The following is a 14208-nucleotide window of genomic DNA, read 5'->3' on the forward strand; positions in this document are numbered from 1 at the left end:
CGTTGCTGTTAATAAATGTACCTGTTTACCTGCTAATCCTCTGTCTGAGTATCCTTCCGTAACAAATTTAATGAGAACTATTTATATTTTATTGACATTTATTTGTTTTTTTTATACTTGAGATTATCAATACTTGTACAGACAACTGCTTAAGACCATTGTTTTATTCTTCGGATAATTCAGTGATGGTTATTTATTTACATGTTTTCATATTTATAAACATGTTTTAATACTTATACAGTATTATATTTTTAGAATAATTTTAAGTAGGATTTAGATAGATAGATAGCTATATATATATATATATATATATATATATATATATATATATATATATATATATATATATATATATATATATATATATATATATATATATACACACATGTATTAATGCATTGATATGATGTTTATATAAGCTGAATTCATTGAGATCATGTTTTTTTTTCATTCCTGGAATAATTTAATTTAATGCAAACTCATATAGAACATCAGAATCAGGCTTTGTGTGAGGAAATTAATATCACAACATGGTGATGAAAGCGCGTTATTCCGGCAGACTGATGAAAAAGCCCTGGTGCTGCAAGAGAGCTGAGCTGAGTGATTGTTCTGTCCATCTGTCAGTGGGGGAGGCTCTTCCGGCTTTATCTGGTTTTCATCAGAGCCGTCCAGCACCAATCCACGTTTGCTCTGACCCGCGCTGACAAAAGCTGCTTCGTGGCTCTCAGATAGATCCCTCTCTGTCTTTAGCCAAACAAGAGCTCCCTTTCTGACAGCCCAGATTAAGTTAAAACGACACCCGAGCCCAAATCCAGGAAAGTAGGTCTCTGTGTTTAAGGTGTCCCTTGTTTCATCAGGCAGAGCGGACGGAGAGGAACCTCCGCTGAGAGGTAATGAGTACTGGCTGTTTATCAATAACCTGAAGAGGGTTATGTGGCAGAACGGATAAAGGTGATTACCTCTTCAATACAACACCGGATGTTTGTCTCTCCTCACCACACTGGAGAGGTGGGAAAAAAAACACATCCTTGACCCCCGGTGCACTTTGTGTCTCTCAATTACCAGATCGAGAGCGTAAATAAGAGAAAATGAAACCCGTCGCACTACAGCAAGCAGCGTGTAGGTGTTTAATGGCAGATTCCTCACATCAGTGAGTCATTACGTTTACTCATTAAAGTTTTTCTCATTTGAAAGCACCGGATGCATTATGGGCATACTCAACAAACCGATTAGCTGTTCGCATGCTAATACAGAAGATATGTTAAAGGGATAGTTCACCCAAAAATTAAAAATACCCCATGGTTTACTCACCCTCAAGCCATCCTAGGTGTATATGACTTTCTTCTTTCATATGAATACAATCGTTATACTAAAATATGTTGTGGCTCAACTAAGATTTATAATGGCTGTGAATGGGTGCCGAGACTTTGAAGCCCAAAAAGTGCATCCATCCATCATAAAAAGTGCTCCACATAGCTCTGGGCGGTTAATAAAGCCCTTCTGAAGTGAAGCGATGCGTTTATGTTATAAAAAATATCTATATTTTGTCGCCAATAGCCTCGTGGTTAGTTCAATTCAATTCAAGTTTATTTGTATAGTGCTTTTTACGATACAATCGTTGCAAAGCAGCTTTACAGGAAATTAAGTTTCTACTATATATATGCATACACATACGCACACATGCACATATATATACATACATATACACATACACACAGAAGAAACCCAATATATTTAAGTTATGACAGACTTAACTTGGTAATTATGTGTTGTCTGAGGGTTGGCATCCTCCGTGGTCCTCTGAGGTGTTGCCATCTCTTCTCAGGTGTTTGGTCATCTCGGATCTTTTTAAGGGTTGGATCCAGACTGATGCTTCAGTAATTCCTAGTTACCACGGGATGTTAATCATGTGGCAGAATCAGAGAAACAGATAGAGACATAAATAGCATAGCTGCTGTTCTATTCAAGCAAAAATTATTTGTTCAACCCAATCTAAAGAATTATAATGTACATTTGATCAGATATAAATGCAGTAAAAGATTAAAAGATGCATTATGTGAATGCTTGGCTAAAGAGATGTGTCTTTAATCTAGATTTAAACAGAGAGAGTGTGTCTGAACCCCGAACGTTATCAGGAAGGCTATTCCAGAGTTTTGGTGCCAAATGTGAAAAAGCTCTACCTCCTTTAGTGGACTTTGCTATCCTAGGTACTACCAAAAGTCCAGAATTTTTCGACCTTAGGGAGCGGGTTGGATTGTAGCGTGGTAGAAGACTAGTTAGGTACGCAGGAGATAAACCATTTAGTGCCTTATAGGCAAGTAATAATATTTTGTAATTGATCCGGAACTTAATAGGTAGCCAGTGCAGAGACTGTAAAATTGGGGTAATATGATCATATTTTCTTGACCTGGTAAGGACTCTAGCCGCTGCATTTTGGACTATCTGTAGCTTGTTTATTGAAGATGCAGGACAACCAGCTAGCAGTGCATTACAATAGTCCAGTCTAGAGGTCATGAATGCATGAACTAGCTTTTCTGCATCTGAAACAGGTAGCATGTTTCGAAGCTTGGCAATGTTTCTAAGATGGAAGAATGCTGTTTTTGTAACATGGGAAATATGATTTTCAAAGGACAAGTTGCTGTCTAATATAACACCCAGATTTTTGACTTTAGAGGACATAACAGTACATCATTCTAGTTGCAAATTGTAATCCAAGAGATTCTGAGTACTGTTTATATCTCGGTCTTATCCGAATTTAATAGGAGGAAATTATTGGTCATCCAATCTTTTACATTTTTAACACAATCTATTAGCTTAGTTTCATCTGGTCTTGTTGAGATATATAGTTGAGTATCATCAGCATAACAATGATAACTAATCCCGTATTTTCTAATAATATCACCAAGGGGCAACATGTATATTGAAAATAGCAGAGGACCTAAGACAGATCCTTGTGGTACTCCATACTTTACTGGTGATAGTTGAGATGACTCCCCGTTTAAAAAAAACAAAGTGGTAGCGATCAGATAGGTAGGATCTAAACCATCTTAAAGCCTGCCCTTGAATACCCGTATAGTTTTGTAATCGATCTATGAGTATGTCATGGTCTATAGTGTCGAACGCAGCACTAAGATCAAGTAAAACTAGCAATGAGGTGCAGCCTTGGTCTGACGCAAGAAGCAAGTCTATTCTTCATAGAGATAATTTTTTTGCAAGAAGCAGCACAATTGAGCAGACACAACTTTTTCAAAAATTTTAGACATAAACGGCAGATTTGAAATGGGTCTGTAATTTGCCAGTTCGCTAGAATCTAGTTGTGGTTTCTTAATAAGAGGCTTAAAACTGTTGTACCATGGCGCAGTACGTTTTTCTCTGACCTTTTTCATACTGAGGGGGGCAACAGCTTCTAATGTATTAGAGAAGATAGTGCCCATGTTGCTAGTCATTTCGTCTAGTTCATGTGTATTTATGGGTACACAGAGCAGTTGAGATAAATCAGTTCGATTCCTGTCTCGAGGTCCTTTGCTGATCCCACTCCCCTCTCTCTTCCCAATGCTTTCCTGTCATCTCTCTACTGTCCTGTCCATTAAAGGCATAAAAGCCTGAAAATATAACTTAAAAAAAAAAAAAAAAAATATATATATATATATATATATATATATATTTTTATAATTCATAATCTCTAGCTTCCGTTAACTGCCGTACATGTGTTCCAATAGATGATGTAAGCTCCCTTGAGACGTGATGAACACTACGCTACGTCTGTGTTATCCGCTGGAGCACTACTCTCTATAGTAGAAGTTAGAAATTACATTTGATAAAATTTTAAATATGGATATTTTTTTACACAAACACATTGATCCATTGATGGATAGATTCACTTTTTGGGGTTTCTAAATCTTGACCCCCATTCACTGCCATTATAAAGCTTGGAAGAGCCAGGACATTTTTTTAATATAACTCCAACTGTTTTGAAGAAGAAAGTCATATACACCTAGGACGGCTTGAGGGTGAGTAAATCATGGGGTAATTTTCATTTTTGAGTAAACTATCCCTTTAATACATCTTCTGTATTAGTATGCAAACAGCTAATCGGTTAGTTGAGGATGCCCATAATGCATCCGGCGCTTTCAAATGAGAAAACTTAAATTATCTTTTGGAAGTTCTAATCAATTTTTGTTTGTTTTTTGGTTTTGTTTTGTTTTTAAATAAATAGTTTATTGACTCGGGAGGTGAACGAATCAATTCTCTTTCTGGCTCTGACTGCATAGGTTAGTGTATGAGACTGTCACGTGATGAACGAACGACTCAAACCCGAAGACTTGTCAGATAAGAGGTGAGGTGAACTAATCAATTCTCTTTCCGGCTCTGACTGCATAGGTTAGTGTATGAGGCTGTCACGTGATGAACGAACGACTCAAACCCGAAGACTCGGGAGGTGAACGAATCAATTCTCTTTCCGGCTCTGACTGCATAGGTTAGTGTATGAGACTGTCACGTGATGAACGAATGACTCAAACCCGAAGACTTGTCAGATAAGAGGTGAGGTGAGCTAATCAAGACCCAGGTAAACGATAAATTAATATTTTCTGTTTCTTATAGCATTATAGTTTGTATTGTTTGTAGTGTGATCAACGTTTGTATAAGTAGTAGATGTGTTAGGGAAGTAGCATGTAACATTTTAATTATATTTTGCTAAAATGAACGAAATGACTCGAAAAAAGATTCGTTCATTTTGCTGAACGAGACTCAAAGGTCCGAGTCAGTAAAATGATCCAAACTTCCCATCACTAGTGAGTAGGCCAACAGGTCGGCCAATTTCGTCCGTTAAAGTTAACCTTTTCAAATAACGCAGTCCCTTCCATATGCAGGTAAAATCGGAATTTCTCAAGTTATTGTTAAAAAAACAAGCCAATTCATAGCTAGCGTTAGTCAAGCGGTCAGGGGGATCTTCCTGCCACCACCGAAGCTCCGCCCACAGAAAAACGTCACAATGTTTACTAACAGGAATTTGGTCTATTCAGAGGCCCAAACTGAACCTAAACTGCTTCATTCCAGTAAGGGTTCATCTTGAAATATTACTAACATAAAAGCTCTTCTTATGCTTACTTTAACGAAATGGTCAACCATGAGCTGAAGGTGGACATTTTAAACATTTTACTTGCAAAAAAAAAAGTAAACTATCAAACAGATGACAGAAGGCTTGTAGTAGATTGTGTACAACAGGATTTTCAGCAACATTTTGATTATGTTGATCATTTAGAGACCTTAGAAATTTGCATATCAAATATGATACAGTAGGCTTTTTCCACTTCAACAGCACTTATTTAACATACACCAAACTTTCCAGGTTTTTTTTTTTTTTTTACTGTATATTCTAAAGGGTTTTCATATATAATTACCTTGATTTACATAACATTTTATTCCTAAAAACATGGTGAAAATGTACTTTTTTCAGGCTGTTGACAGTATTTTCTGATTTATGGAGTGATAAAAAGAGAAATCCAAAATCACCTCTAAAAGCCTTTAATATGTCAACATAATGGAACAAGAATGTTCAACCTGTTTTTGCCCAGTGTTCTGGAAAATTATGCAAATTAAGGCAAATTTAATTAGATAAAACCATATTTGCATATTTAAACTTAGCTTGTAATACAAAATAATTGTCTTAATTATACTGTGATTAATCAACTGGGGAAATATGGTCAAAATTTAACCCTGTTTTTTACCTGTGATGTCTTTAGAGTTTCTGAAATGAATAGCAAATGGACCAACATGGCTTTGATGTGTCCGTCACTTTGATGTGTAAGCCATTAATGCCAAACAATTCTCAATTCATTACTATACAGGGTCCAAAAGTCTGAGACCACTGCTTAGTGACCAAAAAATCGTGTAAAATCATAAATATTTCTTAATTGTCATTTTAAATTGTTCAGAACCCTTTCCATCCTGTCTGTTTCTTGGTTTATTTTGACTTTGGATGCCAATGTGGTCCAAGACTTGTTGTATATGAAAATAATGTGCAATTTTATTAGTGCTTGCCATTTTAGATAGCAGCATTATAATGTTGCTAGGCTTGTATGAAATATTGGAATATATGGTTGCCATAGCAACATATTACATACACCCTGAAGTGAAATGGTGGGGAAAAACGATTTGATTCATCACTATAGCTTCAGCAAACAGAGAAAAAACGGGCGGCTAATATTTCAGAGCACTGATTTTGACTGTATGGGTCACCCTGAGTCTGGCAAACGACTGGGAAAATCAGGTTGTGTTGATCCATCGGCACAGGTGAACACAGCCTCTGTCAAGCAGAATTTCAAGGGTACTTGAGTATGAATTCACAACGCGCTGAATAATTAAAACAATTCTCTTATGATGCAAAGCAAAAGATTTTTATCAGCCAGGAGGGTCTTCGGAGAATAGACCAAATCCACTTTGACAAGGAAGGCTTGCATATGTTTATTGGTGTTTGTTAGGGAAAGGACTTGTTATTCCTCAGTTAGGGGTTTGTACAAACCAGGTGTTTTTCTATTGATGTTTTGCCTGGCAGATGATAAAACAGCATAAAAATAAATAAATAAATACACAAGCCATATTTAGGTTCTGCAATATTATAGAAGCATGGCTTTGACTTGGGCCAGTACACATTCAACCAGATAACCATAACAAATAGTTAAATATTGAATATTCAAGCTCAAATGGCTGAACTGAAAGTTTTCCTTTATTTGTGTTTTCAGTAAGCCTTCAATAAAGAAGCTAACAGTTTAGTCTTTGTTTTTTGCCTTGTCTTGTCTTATTTTGTTTTGTCTTGTTTTTTTTTCCTTTTGTTTGTTTTTTTTCTCTTGTCTTGTTTTTTTCTAGTATTTTCTTGTTTTTTATTTTTGTTCTGTCTTTTTATTTTTGTTTTCTTTTGTTTTTTTGTTTTCTTTTGTCTCATCTTGTCTTGTTTATATATATATATATATAAGCAATAAGGTACGAGATTGTATTGTGAATAAATCACGGCTGAAGGGCATTGTTAGGCACGACACGAAACGGATTTATTCACGATACAGCACGGCCTCGAGTACCTTATTGCTTTTATAAAACGGTTACCACACAATAAAAAAATAGTAAAACCACAAATTTATGTTTTGACATTACTTTTTTGAGAAGTTTGTTAAATGCTGTCCTTCCGCTTAAAAAATAGTTCCCGACAGCAACGGTAAACAACAAGAGAATGTTCCGAACATACCTCTCATCTAATGGAGCTTAAATAAAAACAGTGAGGTCTTATCATCCGCTGTGTTGTTTATTGTTTTAACACCATATATGATATTTTCTCATCAACATCTGCTTATCTCTCAGCATGAGGAAACGTCTGTTTTCTGTCCTTTAGTTGAAAACAGACCGATTTGCGAGTTTGCAAGCGTCATTAGTGTAAACTGATGGACATAAAGACATACAGAATCATACCTGAAACCGAAAACTAATAAATACAGTAGTATTCCCTCCTCACTTCGGAAACTGTAGGCTTCCACACAGACGCGTGCCGCACACACAGCAACATATCTCTGCATGAGAAGCGTTTATTAGACCAGGAAGGGTGGGGTCTCAAAATTAAAGATGAAAGATGCAACATAACGCCAGCATGGGTCACTCATACTTCATTAAATAAATAACAAACAGTTAATTCTGCTGAAATACATAATAAATGAAACAGTTTTGATGCTATATTTGTCATGGAAACTCCAAGGAAGAAGATGATATGAGGCAATGATAATCCAAAATAGCAGTCCTTAATAGAAATCCACTCAAACGTGTAACATAGACAATAACTGGCAACTGAAATGGGGAAAACTCAGGACTTATAAACCCAGGGGCTAATGGGATAATTAATGAAACACCAGGTGGGGACAATGAACTGATCAAGACACAGGCACAAACTAGGTCACAATAGAAAATCAACACACAGACATGTGACAGATCGCCCCCTCCCAGGAAGGTGTGTCCTCACGCCGTAAAGAGTTCAAACTGAGGAGGGAGGGTGGGGGCTCAGGAGGAGGGTGTGGAGCAGGAGAGAGGACCCACCAAAAATCATACAAAAAATAAGTCCATGGGGGAGTGGAGGGTGGGAGGAGCCAAGGGAAAGCCAGGAGCAAGAGGAGCCATGTGTTGAGCCAGAGACCAACTAGGACGAGGCCCAGAGCGGAGTCGAAGGCGGAAAGGGGCCAAGGTGGGAATGACACCTTAACAGTCATGGACACCCTGGGGACGACCGACAGAGATGCAGCCCTCACTGATGGAGATCCAGATGGAGCTGATGAGTCCACGCTCAGCTGATGGTCCTGAAGACCAAGGAGGAGCCGGAAATCCAGAGGTCAGATGGTGAGCCGGTGGGACCGAGGACGAAGGTGGAGTCAGGGGGAAGGAGGAGCCAGCCGAAGCCGCAGGTGCAGGCAGGTCAACAACTGACCAAGGCAGAGCCTGAGGGATGAGGGAGCCCGGAGAAGCTGTATGGCCGATGGTTTCCGGTGGAGCCGAGGGAGGGAGGAGCCAAGGTGGAGCCGAAGTGTCGACGGACCGAGGTGTAGCAGGGGGCACAGAGGCTAGAGGCGGAGACAGGGGATCCTCTGTGTAGGATGGAGCTGATGGCCCGAAGACACTTGGCATATCCAGCTGGCCAGTAGGAGGTGCAGAGGGGCTGAAGGACAGCAGCGATGATGGGGCTGAAGGACTGGATGAGTGAGGAGGAAGGAGAGGGAGGCTGGTCAGCAATTCAGGACACACAGGAGACACAGGAGTTGCTGGAGAAACAGGAGTATCTGGTGTAACAGGGGGCTTAGGGCTCACCACTCCAAAAAAGTCAATCAGGTCCATTGCAAAAATGTCCTTCAGTTCCTCATAATATCCACCAGAGGCCAGTTCATACTCGCTCATAGTGGTGGGAGTGTGGACGGGGCAATCCTCCACATCGCCGAACTCCACTAACACTCCCTCAGCGCTCAGTGGTGTAGCCGGCTCGTGCACCTGGTCAGACTCTTGAAGAGAGGCGAGCTCCAGGGCGATGGTACCTTCCAACCTTGTCCTCGGTCCAGGTTCCTCCATCGCAGCGTGCCAACCTCCTCGGTCTGCGATGGGCTCGTGCGACGCCTCCGTCACATCATTCGCTGGTGGTTGGCTGGTCTCTGGCAGTGGTGGAGTGGGGCTGGTGGAGAAGTCATCCTCCACAGAGCCGATGGGAAACACTGAGATGTTGTGTACCAGCACCTACTCCACAAAGGCAGCGAAATCCTCTTTAGGACCGCCCGCTGGAACGCGTGCCTATGACCGCTCGCTCTGTGTTTTTTATTACTGGTCTGGATAGTGGGCAAGGCGCACGAGCTGAATAAAGTCCAGGGTGTGAGCTTCCAGCGGGCGATCTCCCTGCTCCAGGCAGAGAAGTTTGACAGGGGAAGGTCCATAGAAAAATTTCAATAAAACAAAAAAGAGAAAAATGCCACTCAAACAGTATTGGCCAGGTGGGGACAATGAACTGATCAAGACATAGGCACAAACTAGGTCACAACAGAAAATCAACACACAGACATGTCACAATATTATTGATTGTTTATGTTGCTACGGGTGTTGCTCAGTGATACACAGAACCGTTGGGTGAAGCGATCATAGCTGTGCTGTATCGTGAATAAAACACAGCTACTGACCAATCAGAATCGAGGAATGGAACTAACTGTTTTATAAATATACATATTAGTGCTGTCCAGTGACGGGAATAATGGCGTTATAAATAAACGGCGTTACTAACGGCGTTATTTTTTTCAGTAACAAGTAATCAAACAAATTACTGTTTCCCCTGTTACAACGCCGTTACCATGGCCGTGGGAACTAGGGGTGCTGAGGGTGCTGCAGCACCCCCCGCCACAGGGCCGGGTCTCAGATTTTCCTTTTGCCCCTCGGTCATCCCCAAGATACTTAATTTTTGTGATTATTTATTAAACTGACCAGAAATGTATAGCCTATAGTGCGGTTGTATTTTTCTTGCGCGCCTCGCGACACGCGTCCCTACATCTCCCCCTCACACTGAGATAATTTAATGTGAATGTTCACGCGATATTACCGTAATTTTACATTCCGACTTGTAAAAACCATTCACGTCCTCGTCCTTTTTATGAGCTGTTTTCCGAAGCTTTCTCGCTTCTCAAGACGGCCACCGTAAATAAGCACTGCTCTTTAATTGCGCTCTAGTCTCTGCTCAAACACGCTCAAACTGTAGCCTAATGTAATCTATTAACTACGCACATCATAACGTTTTAGGCAAGTAGGCTATCCATATTATGACAAAATATTTTAATAAGACTGAATTTGAGTTTAAGCTGATCACGTTTAAAAGACATTTTAATTTTAATTATAACGTGCATGTCCACTATTATTCAAACAACGAACAAATTATACAGTGAACAAAGAACATTTACATTATCAAAAAATATTACTGAAACGTGAGTGTAAGCACTCTAAAAACAACTATAAGCTATAATCAGTGATGTTGTCTGCAGTGTATGATGAATTAATACATGGCACGTAAGTAGGCTACATCTGCACTTTGTTGTTTCTGATGAGAGAATTAGATAAAGTGCATTGACCAAAACTTTTGCATATCAGCAATGTTACTATTTAATAAAATCCCCTTAAACAATAGAAATATTAAAGAAAAAAATTATTGAACTAAAATCACACATATATTGGTTTGCATATATGCTACATCTTTATTTGTATGTTAATCTATAAGAGTTTGGGCTGTTTATAGGATTTTGTCAAAAATCCCCCACCGTGGCCCCGCCCTGCCACATCAAGCCCCGCCCCCAGCATCCCCCAGATAAAATATGTTCCCGCGGTTCTGGCCGTTACAGTTACTGACAATAAAATGTGGCGTTACTATATGAATTATATCCTTAGAATTTTATTTTTCAGTTCATCTGAAAGGATGCGCAGTGTAGCTGTATTTGACGTACCATAAACTCTGGCGTGAAGGCGCACGACTCGCCGTCGCTTTCTCTCACATACACGCACGCAAAGAAAGATACAGAGCGAGAGAGTCTTTCATAACATGCGGAATTGACGCGCTACATGTAAACAATATTGTTTGTTGTATTTTCCTGTCAAAATAACGGAGTTCCTTTTGGAATTCTTCAGCTTTTAAGAACTGCCGGTTTCTCTGCTAGTGGGCGGAACTAATGCGCAAACGACAATCTCATTGGCTGGCGCTCACCTATTATCGTTCCTGTTTTGATTTCAGCAAATCAATTCGAGCGAACGCAGACAACGTGATTAATATTCATGAACCCAGCAGCTCATTAATCCTTAGTGCGTTTTATATTGATGACAAATATGCATTCATACTTGGTTATTCTAATTACTAAAGTTATATCATCATATAATATTAAATTATCATAATATTATATTATAATGCTTGACTGACTGATACTAAGTGTCAGTAGATAAATAGTGTAGATTAATGTACAATGTTTTATAATAATAATTTATTATTTTTAGTGTCCATTTCATTAATTTAACATATTTAATATTGGGGGCATCCAAAGTTATTTGACATTTGAACTTTTTTTTTTTTTTTTTTTAAGTAACGTAATAGTTACTTTCCTGGTAATTAGTTACTTTTATAATGATGTAACTCAATTACTAACTCAGTTACTATTTGTGAGAAGTAACTAGTAACTATAACTAATTACTTTTTTAAAGTAACGTGCCCAACACTAGTGCTGTCAAATGATTAATCACGATTAATCACATCTAAAATAAAAGTTTTTGTTTGCATAATATATGTGTGTTCTGTGTATATTTATTATGTATATATAAATACACACACATGCATGTGTATATTTCGAAAATATTTACATGTCTATATTTATATTCATATAATTTATATTATAAATAAATAAATACATTTAATATATAAAAATAACATATTTTTCTGAAATATATACATGCATGTGTGTATATTTATATATACATAATAAATATACATAGAACACATACATATATTATGTAAACAAAAACTTTTATTTTGGATGTGATTAATCGTTTGACAGCACTAATATGCATATATATAAGGTCTCTTAAGTATGCTTCAACTAAATTTCCATGACTTATAAAGTGAACTTAGTAATAATGCCAAATTAAAAGTTTTACTTTTAAAGTACAATTTAACGTTTTTATTTTTATAAAATTGGTGTCAATCTTTAAAGAAATACACCTATTGTAATGTGTTGACTAACATCCTTAAGCACATGTAAAGCACTTTTTATCATTTTGTAGTGTTGTTAAATATCACACTTAAAGTTAATATATATTTAAAGGGGTCATATGATGCTTTTTAAAAGATCATTATTTGGTGTATTTGGTGTAACAGAATATGTTGACATGCTTTAATGTTCAAAAAACACACTATTTTTCAAATACCGTACATTATTGTAGGTCCTCTATGCCCCGCCTCTCTCAAACGCGTCGTTTTCAACAAAGTCCGACAAGCGCAGTCAGCTCTGATTGGCCAGCTGACACAGTGCATTGGCCGAATGTAACGCCCCTTTCCATAATCGCGATCTTCAGCTTTCAAAATAAAAGTAAAGACAGTTAATAATGTCCTTAGTTTTACCATCAGTTCAAGCCCGAGAGGGGAACAGAGTCGCGTGACAGACACATGATGCTCCTATTGTTTGCACAATATACCTATACTTGTTTGCACACAAGTCGCGGTTAATATAGCTGACGTGCTGTACACTCCTCTGTGACCCTCACTCTCACACACACACACACACACACACACACACACACGATGCGCAACTCCCCATTTGAACAGTCAATAGCAAATACTTAAACTAATAACAAAACATACAGTCGCTGATTCAGAAGCGCCAGATTGTCATAGCAAAGTCAGAATTACTGAACCTAAGTTACTCTCCTAGGTTCACGAAACGGTCCATAAAATGTGTTGTGATAGCATCTGGGTTGTGCTGTTCTGTTGTAAGTAATCTTAATGATTCCTAAATGCATGGACTTTAGGAAGGCCAAATAAAGTGCTTTTGCTTTCACATAGAAGCACACAGCGTCTCCCTGACATGGCTGCATCAACACTACTGCGGTTACTGAAACCACGCCTTCTTTCCTTGCGTGAACATTTGGGCGGTGTTACACAAATATTTCCACATCGTGACGTAGACATGTGGGGGCGTGTTTGAACGAGCCGTTTTAGGGGGGCGTGGACGAGTCTTAACTTTGATAAAGAATATCTCTTTGGTTTTGAGACTTTAGTCTTTTCAACTTCAGGGATCTAATCTGTGCACAATCAGCTTGTAGCACTCCAAAGAGAAAGGAAAACTTGAAATCGCATCATATGACCCCTTTAAATGTACTAAATTGCAACATAATCATTACAAATGTCTAATCACAAAATTATTTAAATTCAAGACTTGCACGTTTCAATAGAAATGACATTCAAGTAAGTTTTAGTTTACTATAAATGTTTGTCAGTACATTTGACAATACACTTTAACCATATTTCAAAGACAATATAAGTAATTATGAAATTACATGTAAAGATATACTGAAGTCCTACTTAAGGGGATCAAAAACACTCGAAGTTCAGCAAGTTTAATTTAATATAAATTTAAATAATACATTTTCATTTTATTGCAGTTAACCTGCAATTAAATGTCTGAAAGCATTACATTCAGTGTTCAGTACTGTTTTTAAGTGTGCTGAAGTGTACTTCAGCAGGCATGACACCTTAGTAGAGTGTTAACTGATTGTGAAAAGCTCTTTTCATTAGCCAGGAAAAAAATCACATTGCCTGATTGTTTTTCATTCATTTTTGTTGAGGAAGGACCATATCGACAACTTCAGCACAAGCACCAATCGTTTTGTCCTCAGATAGCCTAATGTAAAACTCCAGCTTTGTATGTTATTTTAATCTACTCAACCAGCCGCTTTCATTTCTCCTTTCTTTTAGTCAGTTTGAGAAGTGAAAGATTTGATTAGACTATAAACATCTGTATCTGATTAGGATGTGAAATCCCTGGGTAGATTTTGTCTTGGCAGGTACAGTTCGCTTCTTGTGCGCTGAGGTCATGGAGGCTCAAACAAATTGGTCTGATGGAAATCCAAAGACTTCCTCTTTCATTGACAAATGGATTTGGAAAGCTTGTTGGGGGA

At 38.2% G+C, this 14208-nt stretch overlaps 1 protein-coding gene across 4 annotated transcripts in view; it reads right to left on the reverse strand.

Moving 5' to 3' along the window:
• The window catches only part of LOC131530665 (uncharacterized), a 32915-nt gene extending 21717 nt beyond the window's left edge, over positions 1-11198 (reverse strand). For 3 of the 4 annotated variants that reach the window (XM_058761064.1, XM_058761065.1, XM_058761063.1), the window contains exons 1-2: positions 10995-11198; positions 1756-1884 (exon numbers count right to left, since the gene is read on the reverse strand). In XM_058761064.1, coding sequence (XP_058617047.1) covers positions 1756-1815 — 60 coding nt within the window. In that variant the 5' untranslated portion in view covers positions 1816-1884; positions 10995-11198. Of the gene's footprint in view, positions 1-1750; positions 1885-10994 lie in introns of all 4 variants that reach the window. The other variant, XR_009268448.1, reaches the window with a different exon arrangement.
• Positions 11199-14208: the final 3010 nt, after the last annotated feature.

This window comes from Onychostoma macrolepis, chromosome 22 (assembly GCF_012432095.1).
Source record: "Onychostoma macrolepis isolate SWU-2019 chromosome 22, ASM1243209v1, whole genome shotgun sequence".
Taxonomy (NCBI): Eukaryota; Metazoa; Chordata; class Actinopteri; order Cypriniformes; family Cyprinidae; genus Onychostoma; species Onychostoma macrolepis.